This window comes from Phoxinus phoxinus (genome assembly GCF_949152265.1).
Source record: "Phoxinus phoxinus genome assembly, chromosome: 1".
NCBI lineage: Eukaryota > Metazoa > Chordata > Actinopteri > Cypriniformes > Leuciscidae > Phoxinus > Phoxinus phoxinus.
The window spans coordinates 13526651-13541870 of record NC_136876.1 but is presented as its reverse complement, the minus strand read 5'-3'; the positions used below and the strand labels follow the sequence as shown (position 1 = coordinate 13541870).

Genomic DNA, 15220 nt, shown 5'->3' with positions numbered 1-15220 from the left:
ACGGTTACTTCTTTCATTTATTAACACTTTAGAAACTTCTTCAGTATTGGACACATTTAGTCTTTATAATAACACCAGCACCAAAACACCAGAATGATGTATGATGAAGACATCAGAAGCTTTAGAAGAGGTTTCACACAGTTAGATCTGAGAAAAGGCCAGTGCAGAATCATGTGCCAAAACAGGATGTAGAAAGATTTTACAAAAGTCTGTCCCAGAGTACAAGAGCCAGTCAAAACGGCTCTCTTCATGCAGTCCGAACACATCTCACAAACACCCGAAATCACAACCATGGCGCGTTCTCGTCATGTCAGAACTACTACGAGGACGACAATACTTCACCTCTATATGCTACTGCCAAAAAAGAGAGAAATAAATAAAGAAGAAAAATGTGAAGAGAAGTTCCATAAACGTCCAGAAAAAAAAAAAAAAAAAAAAAACATGAATGGTTTTTACTAGTCTGAAACTAGTAACTAGGGCTATTCCAACATGACGTGAACGCACCAGAAGAATAAGCATGTGTTTATCGACCCCAGACAGTGGCCCAGATCCGGTACACAAAGGATTTCAGGATCTGGGCCGACACCATGTTGCTGTCTGGTGAAAATATTACAAACCAAAAGCTTTAGCCGTTGAGCAAAACACTTAAATATGCGAGATAGCTGCGATCCAGACCTCCGGGTTTAGCACTTAAAAAAACATCAGAGTTTCCACCCAGCGGATCGCAGCGATTCCTGAATCCCAACAGATCAGTGCCTCAACTGAACAACAGTGACTCGAAGAGCGCAGCTGAACGCATTCACAGTGTCAGGAACCAGCGCGGGTCCTTGGAATGATGATGCCGACTGAAGGACACGAGTTCCCATGATCCTCCGAAACTCGTAGTGATGATGTGCATGACGGGACGAAGATCATCTGTCGATCTCTCTCGATCTCTCATGTGCGTTAATAAGTGAACCGCACCAAAACTTGCCAAAAACAGTCATATTTCACTACAAAGATTTAAAAAAATAATAATAATAATTGTAAAACTTTCATGACAATTAAGCACACTATCCCCAAATTCAATCGACTATAATGCAATAGATTTATACATTATATCATTTCATTTAAATCACATATATATATACATATATAAATGAGAGAGAGAGAGAGAGAGAGAGAGAGAGAGAGAGAGAGAGAGAGAGAGAGAGAGAGAGAGAGAGAGAGAGAGAGAGAGAGATATTAAAACTTATAACGGTAATTTAAAAAAATAATTAAGAATAAAGACAACAAAAAGGACGAATGACGACGACCAGGAATTGAGAAGAAAAGTGCCAATTTTGTGACAATTAAGCACATTTCCTCCCAAATTCAATTGACTAAATATTATAATTGATAAAATATATATATATATATATATATATATATATATATATATTAAAAATTAAGACGACGAAAAGGACAAATGACGATGACCAGGAATCATATATATAAAAATATATATATTTAAAAAAAGAAAAAAAGACAGTAGTAATGAGATTATAATGAGATGCAAATATCACAATGCAAAAAAAAACATATTGGTCCTAAAAATAGTATAGGCTTCAGGTTCTTTATGCATTTTTTCTTATGGTTTTGGGGTGAAATATGACCCGTTTTTGTCAGATTCAGTGGATAGTGGATATCATCACAACCCGCAGGGATCAATTCGACTCGTCCTCGGTTACCGTTTCTCCATCAAATATCCATTTAAAACTGTGCTGGATTTGAGAAACGTCTTTCATGAGGTTCTCGACGACAATATTTCAGGTGTGATGATGGAATATCAAACAGAAGTGGTTCTTCCAGTTAGAAAAGTGCCGCATAGAAAAAAAAAAAAGCTCGGTGCTGCACTTTCAAATCCCGCTGAAAGAGCAGAAACACGGCGAGAGCGTAGAAAACCACCAGCGCTTCGTAGAAAACAAACTAGCTGTACGTCTGAAGTAAGTTGAGATGCAAAAATAGATCTGATACAGAAAGTCGCAAGAATAAAGCAAACTAATTCACTACAGATGATATGAATCAACCACTGTGTGTGTGCGCGTGTGTCACGGAAAAATCATCACAATTCATCTGCTTTCAGTGGAATATATGTACATAATACTGACGAACACGTTGTTGCAGCTGTGGCGAATGAGCACTCGATACAGCGACACACACACACACACTTCGCTGATTGCAATCGGTTAGAAAACAGTAAACATTGCATGGTCGTACTGGTAAACGATGGTGTTTGGAGCGTCGGGACGAGACGATCATGGTGTTTCGGTGATAAAACGCTCACACGTCCCTGATGTCCTCCAGCGTGGAGCTTCGGTACAGGTACTTCCAGATGGCGTAGTAGTGGATGGCGGCTGCCAGCGCCACGAACACGTGCCAGATGGCGTGAGCGAAGGGAATCACGCCGTCGGACTTGAAGAAGACGACGCCCAGGCAATAGACGAAGCCCCCGAACGCCAGCTCGTACAGCCCGTCTGTGTTACTCTGACCAAAACAAGAACAAAACACAGTTACGGACATGCAAATCAAGCTTGGTTTCTGTCCCACATTTTACTTTGGTTTTTGGACACATTTAAATGTTCAAATATCCTAGTCGTAGTAGCCCACTATACTTCACCACAGATGTTACTCCATAAAAATATTAATTTACATTTTCAAATATTCATTTTAATATTTGTTGTATTCATAAAATAAACACCAGCAACAAAAATATAACGTTATATTTATTAATTTATAACACATATACACACATTTAATCCTCCACTAAGCAATGTAGTTCCAGAGAGGTTGCTAAGCAACACATGCAGCAACAAAGAATCACAAACGGCAGTTGCGCAGTAATACTAATGTAATGCGGTCACAAGTGTGCGTGTTGAGTAATTTACAACGCGCCTCAACCAATCAGAATCAAGGACCGGACCTATCCGTTTTATAAAATACATTTAGCTCTTAATAAAAGTGTATGTTGTTCATTTCCAAATTCTTAGGCACCAAATAAATCTCCCTGCATTAATCCCCTCGACCACGAGGTGGCGCCAGAGTCTGTGACACGGGACACGTGCCGATTAGCAGTCACATCTTTATATTAAACTGAACACAGTTCTGCTGCTGTCTATGACTCAAATGGGCCTAAAGCAAAGGTTATGTTATATTTCACTAAGGTTTGAATTACTCATATCACACATACACGCACACTAGCCGAAGAAACACTAGCCTAATCTAACGTTAGTTGTCTAATAATCTGGCATTGTAGATTACAAATATTGTTGGATCTTTTGTTTCTCTTTTGTAAGTAAAGTTGCTCTGGATAAATGTAAACATGTAATGTTAACTATACAGAACAGCTGTACACAAGTCTTTATTGTACTGTATAATGTACACAGGTGCTGTATTTATACTTTATGCGAAAGAGATACAACCGGTCAAACCATGGCTGGATTGTTATACAAATTATTAAGAAAATTAAGTTTATATTAGGACTTTTTTTGTTGCACTGTTTACATGACAATTAAGCATTTCATGATCTCATTATGTAATGTAAAACAAGAAGTAGTAAAAACAACGAATAATTCTAAACAGTAAAGTATTAATAGCACAGAAGTATTGAGTGTAGCTCCATTTATGCTGATTAAATTATAAAAAACATGTAATTTAAAAATATATATATATATATTACAGCAAGTAATACGGTAAAACATAATGGTGAATAAACGTTCTCTTAAAATCCATAATACAGAATTACTTTGTAAACGCTGATCAATGTATGCATGTAAATATATAATATATATATATTTATATATACACACACACACACATATACAATGCAGTGATTCCTCCTACACACTCTTTAAGTCGTCGGGTTAATTAAAGGTCTGATAACTAATGCTTAGCCTTTACAAGCACATGTAGAACTCAGATCGGCTGCGTCTCAAATCACACACTTCTCTACTATATAGTACGTCTGAGTTCACAGTTCTCATAAGAGTCTGCAAAAATTCACTGGATGACCTACTACTTCTGAAGTGTGTGTACGACGGACACGTTACTATCCCATGATGCCAAGGGAGAGGATTTATGAATGGAAGTGAACGTGAAGCTACATAAGTGATGCTGGTAGGTCACATGATCATGACATGGCGAACGTCCAGACTACATGAGACACTCATACTATACAGAATGTGCTTTTTTAGCGGTCGTGGAGTAATTATTTATTCAAAATAAGCACCGGTACCCACCCAAGCGATTTCAGACGCAGCCATTATCTTGATGAGCTTAACAGGAAGTGATCTCACACACTCACCATTGATGTCACCACCAGCGCAGGAAAGAAGCCCATGGTCAAGTAAAACGCCAACTCCACTAACTTATACCTGCGCAAAACACACAACACACAGACTTTATCATCAGACTCGCATTCAAGAACATGAACACATAATAAATAGGTACATAACAATTAAAGCAATTAACAATAGAGAAATGTTTATAGTTTGTGCATGTTAAATTATCAATCTTGTCACGCTTAATACACCTCATTTATTTGCAATAAACCTGCACTCAAAAAAGATTTAACTATGCATTTAAATTGCATCTACAAATTTAGCAAAATTTGTATTACACAATTAAATATTTTTTTGACTGTGAAACTATATATAAATACGGTGTAAAATGTCCTTGAAGGATCTATGAACCAATATGGCACTTATTTTTAAATATTTTATGCACTTAAAATGCACACCTCGAAATTATCTAAAATAATCACAACCGAATGTAATATAACACTTCGCGCATGTCAGTTATTATTACCCTAGCCCATAATTAAGATACGACGTCAGATACAGTCATTGAGTTGAAGCCAGACGTACTTCTCGTGGTAGTTAAACACGTAGATGGTCCCGGCGGCCGCCATCAACCAAACAAACCAGCGCATGTGAGCGGCGAGCGGCCCGAGCTCACGCAGATTCAGCCTGCAGGAACACACACACACACACACACACACACACACACACACACACACACACACACATATTAGTGCTGCGCTCATCACACAGGAATGTGAGATATATCAAATCTCAAGTGGCATATTGTTTCTATAAATCAGCAATATAAAACACTTCAGTGTGAAAAAACACATAATAACGATAATAAAAATACAGAATTACATTTATTCTAATTAATAAATAATAACCACCCTTAATAATTATTCCGTAGCACTTCACAAGGATTCATTAGTTAACTACATTGGTTAACATGAACAATAAACAATATTTCTGCAGTGTTTATTTGTCTTAATGTTAATTCCAACATTTACTTATACAGCTTTTGTTGTTTCTAATAATGTTTTTGTTAATATTATAGCTATCATGAACAGTAACTAACTTTAAAGTCCCTGTAAAGTCAAAATTAAGTATGTGTTCTGAGTTTGTCATATCACAGGAAAATGTGTTATTAGCCACCCAGCCAAATTTGAATGATAAAAAAGCCGGCAAGTACATAAAACAAGCTATCAAAATCTTGAAAAAACGAGCAGTGATCTCTGCTCTCAAACGCTGGGGGCGTGTCTGCTGGCTGCGCTAAAACCACGCCCACTCACGGGAAAGCTGCAGTCGCCACACTCAACTGTCACCGCTACAGCCGGAATGGATGCTCCTAGCAGCTTATTAGGTTTTACCAAGCCATATATGTTTGAACATAAGCACACAAGGCAGCTTACCCTCATTGGTGGGCACGTACTGCCGAGGATGACACCAGGTGTCGGCGCGACGGGAGGATGAAGGCCGACGCGGGAGATAGTCGGTTCGGCCCCATTCACCAGTAACAGACGAAAGTTTATAAAACTATCCCGTGTAAAATGATCATTACAGAGGCGGGTTTTGGTGGTGATCCTCAGCTCTGCATCAAGGTGGCTCTTCACAAAATTAATCCACCTCTTCTTGATGTGATCGTTTTTAGAAAATTTAAATAAGGACACCGATCTGTTTATGATCGCATCCAGGTAGTACGCATTTCCATGACAAAGGCTTAGCTAACTAGCAAACTGTAGGCTGTAGTAACTAATAATATTACTGACAGTAACTCGCGATTGAGCGCCAAACTGATGCGAATGTGCTCTGTTTATATTGTTAGAGAGCGGCCAGGCTCAGGGGCTCCAGTGCGTCATCAAGTAGGGGCGTGTCCAGGAGCTCAGGGGCTCCAGTGCGTCATCGAGCCCCCGTTTTAGCCCCGCCCAAAAAATCCGGAAAATAGCAATGGTGAAAAACTGTTTAACGGTCTAACTCCACCATTCAGTACTTCGCAGTTCACAGTCTTTGTAATATGTTTTAGCAATACATTTCTAACATTTATAATGTGTTAAGAATTTTTTTTTAGAATTGCCTTTACAGGGACTTTAACAAAGAATAATAAACAAATGTATTAGTTAATGCATTTACTAATGATACATTATTGTAAAGCATTACTAACTCTTCTTGCAGGCAATATAGATAATTAACTTAACTTTATTTAATATTGCATGTACTTTTTTAATATATAAGCATTCAGTTACACGGTGTCATTGTTCCAGTGTAATTATACATGCAAGTAATGAACAATATTAATTAGGGTTAGGGTTTGTATTAGTTGCATGTAATCTGCATAATTTACTGTTATTACTACAGTAAGTGCATGTAAGATATGCAACAAAGACGTTGTAAAACAAAGTGTAAACAAGCATTCATATATTGATGCTCGGTTACTGATGTGTGTGTAGTTTGAACATGGCTCATTAAATTATATTTTAGAGTTGGAACTTGTGTCCATTTTATAATTATAAAATCACTGATAATGCTAATTAATGATAATTAAACTACACATGAAGATGCTAGCATGATTTATGCAGAGGAAAAGTGTCCGAACGCTGTCGTGACAGACTGCTGGATCAAAAACGTTGTGCTACCAGATCGCGGACATGAAAGTGAGACAAAAATGATGCATGTAAATGCATTTTTACACAGCGACTTCCCTTCTGCAAGTGCAAGATGTTAGAGACTGTTAAGAAATGAGGAAACGCATCGATTGTGGATCAAAAGTCACAGCAAAGACATTAATAATGTTTCGAAAGATTTCTATTTTAAATAAACTTTCTATTCATAAAAGAAAAACCTTTTTTGCCCACAAACATATGAACCGTTTTCAACATTGATAATAATAATAATCATCAGAAATGTTTCAAGAACATCAAATCATCATATTATAATGATTTCTGAAGGATCATGTGACCCTGAAGACTGGAGTAATGATGCTGAAAAATCAGCTTTGATCACAGGAATAAATTACATTTGAACACACTCACATAGAAAACACGTTTTTTCACGCGGCCGCGTTTTTAAAACGCCATGAGGCGCTGAGCGTCTTTTTCACGCTGAAGCGTTGAGCGTTCGCCATTTTTTAGCGGTCGCCGAGAGTTGAAGAATGTTCAACTTTGGGTAAAACGCAGCGCTCATCACTGTCACTTTTTACCCAACCGTCCAATCACAGGGGAGGAAGGGGTGGGACTAATACCACACCGACCAACGGATATTCAGTATCATAGCAACGAAGCGTCTCAACTGAAGAAAAAAACTGCGCTGCCAAAACGCTCTCAAGCGCACATAGCTCGCCGCTAAAACGCTTTGGTGGACACACGGCCTAAGATACTTCTTTCAGACACATAGAACTAAAATAAAATATTAATATAAACCTGGTCTTATTTTTTCTTTTCTTTTTGATGTAGCTCAGTGATTTCAGTAAATATGTATAAACAAAAGCGTACCATGGTGTGTAAGAGGCAGCGATGAAGAAGTAAATGACGACTCGGTCACACATGTGGAAGCAGTGCTCCATGCTCCTGAGAGAGGAAACACACAGGACACGGTATCAGACATCGTTTAAAGTACAGGCAGTGAGTTTGCGTCCCATAACAAAGACTTCAGAAACACTAAAGTTCAAATAATAGAAGAATGCAAATGGGATCTGAGTTGCACAACTACAGGTTCAGAAGTCACTCTTGTACTCCTGCATTTAAATGACTCCCAGAAACTCAGCAGTGATTCTGCAAACAAACCTCATGTGGCTCTTTTTCCAGGAGATGATGTGAAAGACGGTGGAGACGAGGAAGAGTGCGATCAGACCCATGCCGTAGACCCAGGCCGTGATCCGCTCCCAGCGGTCGTCTGACAGCCGGTGTAACAGGGCCATTCCCACGAACGCTGGCACGATCAGGAACTGCAGAGGGATGAAGACAGGCCATCAGACAAACATTTAACTCTTTCCTCGCCTCGTACTCGTAGTGCAACAGCGCAGCGCTTCTGGGTTGTACGGCAGGCTCACTATTGGCCGACGCAGGTCATGTGTGTGATGCGCGTGACGCTGGCCAATAGTGAGCCTACGTTCTGACGTACAACCCAGAAGCGCTGCGCTGTTACACTACGTGAACTCACTCGCGGCCCACACAGAAGAAAATGAATAGTTGAATAAAGTCGTTATTTTTGTTGTTGTTTTTTGCGCACAAAAGTATTCTCGTCGCTTGATAAACTTATGGTTGAGCCACTGTAGTCACTTGGACTATTTTAAACATTCTTTTTACTAACTTTCTGGGCCGGCAAGTTTCAATTACAATTAATGGAGGAGTGAGAAATCTCGGATTTAATAAAAAAAAACTTAATTTGTGTTTCGAAGATGAACGAAAGTCTTACGGGAAACAACATGAGGGTGAGTGATTACTGACAGAAGTTTCATTTTTGGGTGAACTAACCCTTTAAACGAAGACATTTTATTCTAGCTTAATGCATTATTTTATCAACACTTGAATGTGGGTAGGTTTAATAAAAAAAGCAAAACAAATTTTGTCAAAAACTACATCTGGGTGGTCTTAATACATATATATATATTATTTATAAAACGGTTAGTTCCAATCCTTGATTCCGATTGGTCAATAGCTGTGTTTTATTCACGATAAAACACGGCATTGACCGCTTCACCCAACGGTTCTGTATCACTACACAACACCCATAGCAACCACTCTTAGCAACGCAAACACATGTTTGATCTCGTTGATATTGTTCATTGAAGCTATAGAGCTGGTAAGTCCCGCCCATCCGTAAAACTCCAAGTGGACCTCTAGGTTGAAAAAGCGTCAATGCAAGTGAATGAGAGAAAATAATTATTTTCTGGTCCCGTTTGAATTGTGCCATGAATGTGAACATATGTTGACTGTGAATTTTTTATATAATTTCTCATGTAACGAGTTTGACAGTATATTGTATGATTCTTTGGCTAGCAGTTGTGTAATACACATAACGAGAAAGACTACACGTTGCATATGTGACGTCACCGCATAACACATTTTCCCTCCACAAATCACAGTGCGATGATCTAAGGAATTAGATCGAGATGCCTGTGTGTTTTGTACCCAGATGTCAAAATTATACCCGCTAAATTGTAGCATTCTTTACACGAAAAATTATATAAAAAATTCACAGACAACATATGTTCACATTCATTGCAAAATTCAAACGGGATTAGAAAATAATTATTTTCTCTCATTCACTTGCATTGACGATTTTTCAACCTAAAGGTCCAGCGGGGTTAGCGGAAGGGGCGGGACTTACCAGCTCTATAGAGCTGGTAAGTCCCGCCCCCTCCGTAAAACCCCGCTGGACCTCAAAGTTGAAAAACCGTCAATACAAGTGAATGGGAGAAAATTATTATTTTCTGGTCCCGTTTGAATTGTGCCATGAATGTGAACATATGTTGTCTGTGAATTTTTTATATAATTTTTCATGTTACAAGTTTGACAGTATATGGTATGATTCGTCGGCTAGCAGTTGTGGAAAAGACATAACGAGAAAGACTACATGTCGCCTATGTGACGTCACCACATAAAGTTGACTTACCCGTGATTTTCGCCAACCTCAACGATTTTGTCCTCTCCCTGAAAGAAGGGGGTGAAGTGCACCAAAGACACAGCCATGTCTAGCGGGATCCGTGAGCTAGAGCCGTGTGCTAGTGGTGTTGACGTTTCAAACGCGTCGAAAGCAGCGAGGAGTTGTAGTCCACAAAGTGCTCTCACACAAAGTCTACCCGTATCAAACTTCTACCCGCTAAATTGTAGTATTTTTCACACGAAAGATTATATAAAAAATTCACAGTCAACATATGTTCAAATTCATGGCACAATTCAAACGGGACCAGAAAATAATTATTTTCTCCCATTCACTTGCATTGACGGTTTTTCAACTTTGAGGTCCAGCGGGGTTAGCGGAGGGGGCGGGACTTACCAGCTCTATAGTAGAGTATTGTGAGAGATCGAGTAAGCGAGTGTACCTGCATTTACAGTAGACATGGCATTTTTCTTCAGGTCAGTCCTATATTCATAATAAATAAATCAGTTTGAATGTCCGCTGCGATATCTTGTCCTTTTAACAGTTAATGGGTTTTCCCGTGCCTAGTCATTCGTCTTCCTTCTCCGTGATCATAAGTTTGAGTTCTTTCAATGTAAAAGTAATTTCTACTGACTTACTCACTCATAAAGACAGTCTTTGCTGCCATCTATTGGCGAAATAATGTAACTTCTGTTGCTGTTCACGCACGGTCAGGGACTATTTTTTCCAGCGGAAGGAAGGCTTTTAGGGATTTTACTTCATGAAAGTTGCATAGATACATATTTTTCAGCTTTAATATTTGTATTGAGTGGTAACCGTTTTATAAAAGCAATAAGGTACTCGAGGCTAGTGCTGTATTGTGAATAAGTCACGGCTGAAGGGGTTGTAGCCACTCCACTTCGCGCTGTGCTTAACAACGCCCTTCAGCCGTGACTTATTCACGATACAGCACAGACTCTCGTACCTTATTGCTTACATATGCCTCATTAGCGGCTGCTATTAGTAAGTCATCGGCCATATTGGAAAGGTCAAAGTGAACATTCGAGAGCAAGTTGACTGAGTGTCTGCAACCGCAATCAGACGCATGTATGAATATCTATGTGCAATAGACATCAGCAGGGGATTTTGCTAAACTAACAAAACACAACAAGACGAAGGTGTCAGCTGACACGGTGGTAAAACCATAGTAAAGGTAAAAACATTAAAAAGTACCATAGTAAAAACCTGTAATATTGAGTTAATAATACATATAAAAACACAAGCCAACACATCATCACCAGTGAAAGATTATCCCATTTCTTCTGGAATTTAAATCTCGGCGGTTTCAAAAGCAGAAGCTGCGCGATATTGAGCCATCATTGATTTGTACATGTGCAAAAGCAATGCTTCGATCACTTGTTTTTGCTTCTACTTTGCCTGTGATTTGATCCGGAGATCCAGCACTCTTTCAGAAAATGCATAATAGCGCCCCCTACGGTATAACAGTGAAAACACGGAAAGCCGGAAAATTCTGTTAATGGCGGGGAACCGCGGTGTCATAAATAATGGAAAATTCGTCAATGGTGTGGATAATATGGCAACATTTGGGAGTGTCCCACCCAGTTGGGTTTCTTTTGATCGGGTTGGACCGGAGAAAAAGCCATTGGGTGGTTGGACGCAATTTAGGTTTTTTTTACACTGGCGGTTTAGTCGTGTGATTTTAATATGTTCGAACACGTGTATAATGAGGAAAGCATCACAGAAAAATAAGGAGTAGTGAAGGCCAACATCAAGACATTTTTTTTTTTACTGAACACAATGCTTTTTGGTTCAGTTTAAGACCTGTCAATCAATTTGCCGTCTTTGTTGTTGGTGAGACTTTGTTTTAGACGAGTAACATGGTTTTAATGTGATAAAGGACCAGATTTTGAACCTGCAGCTTTACATTCAAGCGGTTAAAGTCATTGGTTAATTCCTCGAATCATTTGGGTTTTTCTTGGAGTGAGCATGTTTTGGTGAGCTTTTGAGCTGATAGTGTGGCAGAAATAGTCGAGTGTTTTTACATTATTTATCTCGGAGTTCGTACGACCTTAGTTTTGAGAGTTAAATTCAAGCACTTTTTTCAAGGACTTTTAAGTGCTTCGCACTTTTTGCAGCACTTTACAGTTCTTAATATCATCCAATTTAAATGTTATTTTTAATGTGATGACCAAAAATACACAAATTAGGTCTGTACATGTTACTGCAGTTAATAAAAGTTAAGTTATCTGCATATTAACTCAAGCTCAGCACTTTACTGTCAAATGTGCATTTCCAAGAATTAAATGGAATAGCCTATTATCAGTTACTGCATTTTTTTAATGCAAAACAATAGTAGTTTTAGGATTAAATTACCTTTATGATTAAAAATCCCCCCACCCCACCAAATCAGGTGCTGGTGCCACCATCTGAACATAGGGTGTGTTCACACTTGCAGTTCAGTTCGCTTGGTTCGGACCAAAAAAAAAACAAAGTCGTGGTCCGCTTAGCGTTCATATTGGCATTTTTAACACTGAACCTAAAGGCAAAGGGAGATGTTTACAACCTGATTGATCGGCTTTTATTACGTATATTTCACGACATAACTTACTGAACATATAGAGCTTATAAAACGTGTGAATGAGTCAAAACGGCGCCAAGAATCCCTCCGTCACACAAACCAAGATCTGCTGCGAGGAGACGCGGTTCTGATCCTGTACTGAACTGAGACGGGCAACATCACGACTATGACGAGAAAAACTGATACGCTTGAGGATTCGGTCCTTTTTAGGGTCACATCTTGTGACATCATGTCCTGTTTTTGGTTCGTTTACACGTCTTTGGTCCGTGTTGCGTTCATATTTCACCAGTTTGTTCAAAAATGGACTGAGACCCATCTTTTCAGCGTCTCGGTCCACTTGTTTGGTGGCACCAGTGTTCAGATGTCAGCGCGTTCACACTTATTCAAATGAACCGTGCTAACAGAGCAATCACACCAGAGTTCGTTTTAATCCAACCAAACCTGCCGAGTGTGAACACACCCTTAGTGTCACCGGCGCTCCTGCGCTTAAGTGTTAGTCTTCTGGAGCCCTGACACGACTGAAAATGAACGCTTGGGTGGATTTATTTATTTGTGTTAGTTAAAGAATGAATGTCAGTTACCGCATGGGTGTAGCAGTTGGCCGCGTGCTCGTAACATGTGGGCTGGTAACGGCAGTTTGCAGCCGCCCGGGTGTTCATAAACCTGAAACACAACAAACCGGTGCCTTTATTTTTCACAATCAATGGAGCGGAAAAAAAACACACTGCTTACTTCTGATGCAAGTATGGACACAAATGGAAGATTTTTTTTGTAGTGAGTGACCAAGGATGTTAAACTATTTGTCCAAAAAAAAAAAGATTTCTTTAAAATAAAAAGTTTAAGATAATGACAAACATAAAATGCATTCAAATGTGATTTCTACATAATTAAAATAAAATAATGAATTGCTTGTAAAGAGGGAAGAAAAACTCTTTAATACTTCTGTATCGGTCTAAGAAATATAGAAATAATGCACAGACACCAGCCTGTGATTATCTCTGCCAGATCTTTCTCTATCAATGATGAGTAAAGCAAACTCATAACCTGCAGTGTGTGTGTGACTTATACAGATGTGCTGTTTTTGTCAGGCCTGTTTGTTTAAATGCTTAACTCCTCAACGGATGCAGCAATGATGTCAAACATGGTGGCGTCTGATGCAGTGGTGCGTGCTCATTAAACACACACACACACACACATCCGTATCCATACTGCATTCCCCTCCATCCCTACACCCATGCGGATGAATCCTGACACTGCTGATGTTTGGAGAGGAGATATCAGACCATGAAGTGAGTCTAGGAGTCAATATTGAGTCAATAAATAGACATGATGCACTGATATCTGTGCAAAATCTGATCTCTGAACGGAGGGAGCGAAGTCAATAAGCGTCTTTCCTGGCAGGATCAGTCACAAGACAGGCTTTTAGATCAATGCATGTTCTGATCCATACACACGATGCATCTACAAGAGAACAGCACATCTGTTTAATAAAGAGATCAGAGCATGCAATAAAACAAAAGCATGATCAGATTGCAGAGTGTTATTTCTGTATGTATGTAGTGTATAAAGCACCATAGAAAAAATTGCCTAGGTCTGATCTTTGCATCAAGAATAAAGGTCTGATCTCTGATTAGAGACTATATAAAAACAGCTGGTCTGTAATGCATGCATGATCTGATCTCGGAACAGAAAGTCAATGCACTTAAATAAAGCATGATCAGACCACAAGATGAGCTACATGATCTGATCTCTGCATTAAATAAATTAAGTCTGATCTCTGAATAGGGAGTGCATGGTAGGCTATAGAGTCAATAAAAGCACATGCTCTGCCATCTATGCATGATCTGAGTAAATCAATAAAGCATAATGTCAGGATGAGCCTGTATGTCAGTGCACTGTCTGATCGCAATACAGGACAAATGCATGAAGATTCACGACATATTCAGATTTCTGAACAAACAGACAGAATTAATGAGCAATAAACAAACAGACAGATCAGACAATGCGTTGTGATAGTAATAGGACCCGTTAGCTGTCTGGCTAGCCTCCATACTCACCTCTGGAGACTATTCACCCTCTTCATCTCGCGAATACACAAATCAAAAACAGAGCTGAGATCAGTCAATGAATCGGGTTATGAAAATGAATCAGATGTCCGAGGCCTGCGGCAAAATCCCCATTCACAAAAAAAATCAATCCCAAACCGACACAAAACGCGTCCGTGCCACCATAACGGCTCAAACACACCCTAAATCATCCATAAGAGACCGTTTGTCACATCATTCCATCTTGTGTCGGATCCCTCTCTCTCTCTTTCTCCGCCTTTATCCCTCTTTCTGTGACTATCAAAAGCCGGAGACGGAGTTGTACATTTTAATCAATTTTTTTTTCCGGCAGACATGATTGACGGGGACTTTCAGCCAATGGGAGCGCGGCTGGAGTGAGGCGGTTGATGAGTTCGACCAATCATCGGCGGGAATGATATCGCTTTGTTTGACGCAACAAATGAGGGCGGGGCGTATGGTGGCGAGCGAGAGTTGCCATACCTGTTTGAATCGTGACCTGTGCTGCTCAAAGGTGACATTGAATAGAAAACGATTCTCTTTTGTCATTCAGTTGTCATTTAAAACGATAATTATTAAGTGTAGCTGTACAAACATAATGTGGTGAGCAGCAAAAACTTGTCAGCAAAAAAAATCATCTACCATTTTTCCCTTCTTTTCCT

General features: G+C 39.3%; 1 protein-coding gene across 3 annotated transcripts; it reads right to left on the bottom strand.

Moving 5' to 3' along the window:
- mmd (monocyte to macrophage differentiation-associated) lies at positions 1 to 14887 on the bottom strand. Of its 3 annotated transcripts, none has more exons than XR_013798942.1 (8): positions 14553 to 14842; positions 13077 to 13158; positions 8099 to 8259; positions 7808 to 7882; positions 4884 to 4985; positions 4322 to 4391; positions 2239 to 2505; positions 1 to 1072 (listed from the first exon to the last, which is right to left on the bottom strand). XR_013798942.1 is itself a non-coding variant. In XM_079623322.1 (8 exons), exons 1-8 carry the CDS (start codon positions 14576 to 14578, stop codon positions 983 to 985), a joined length of 726 nt encoding a protein of 241 aa, XP_079479448.1. In that variant the 5' UTR covers positions 14579 to 14887; the 3' UTR covers positions 1 to 982. The 3 variants fall into 3 exon arrangements, 1 of the variants encoding a protein (XP_079479448.1); XR_013798943.1 differs by having other exon boundaries at positions 1 to 992; XM_079623322.1 differs by having other exon boundaries at positions 1 to 992; positions 2306 to 2505; positions 14553 to 14887.
- Between the last annotated feature and the right edge of the window lie 333 nt (positions 14888 to 15220).

Bases quoted from the DNA above. Each gene is read 5' to 3' on its own strand.
- mmd (XM_079623322.1), bottom strand. From the start codon at position 14,578: ATGAAGAGGGTGAATAGTCTCCAGAG. The intron at 8,260-13,076 runs GTAACTGACATT...ATCCCTCTGCAG, and splicing joins CCAACTGCTACACCCATGCG to TTCCTGATCGTGCCAGCGTT. The intron at 7,883-8,098 runs GTTTGTTTGCAG...TTCCTCTCTCAG, and splicing joins TGGAAAAAGAGCCACATGAG to GAGCATGGAGCACTGCTTCC.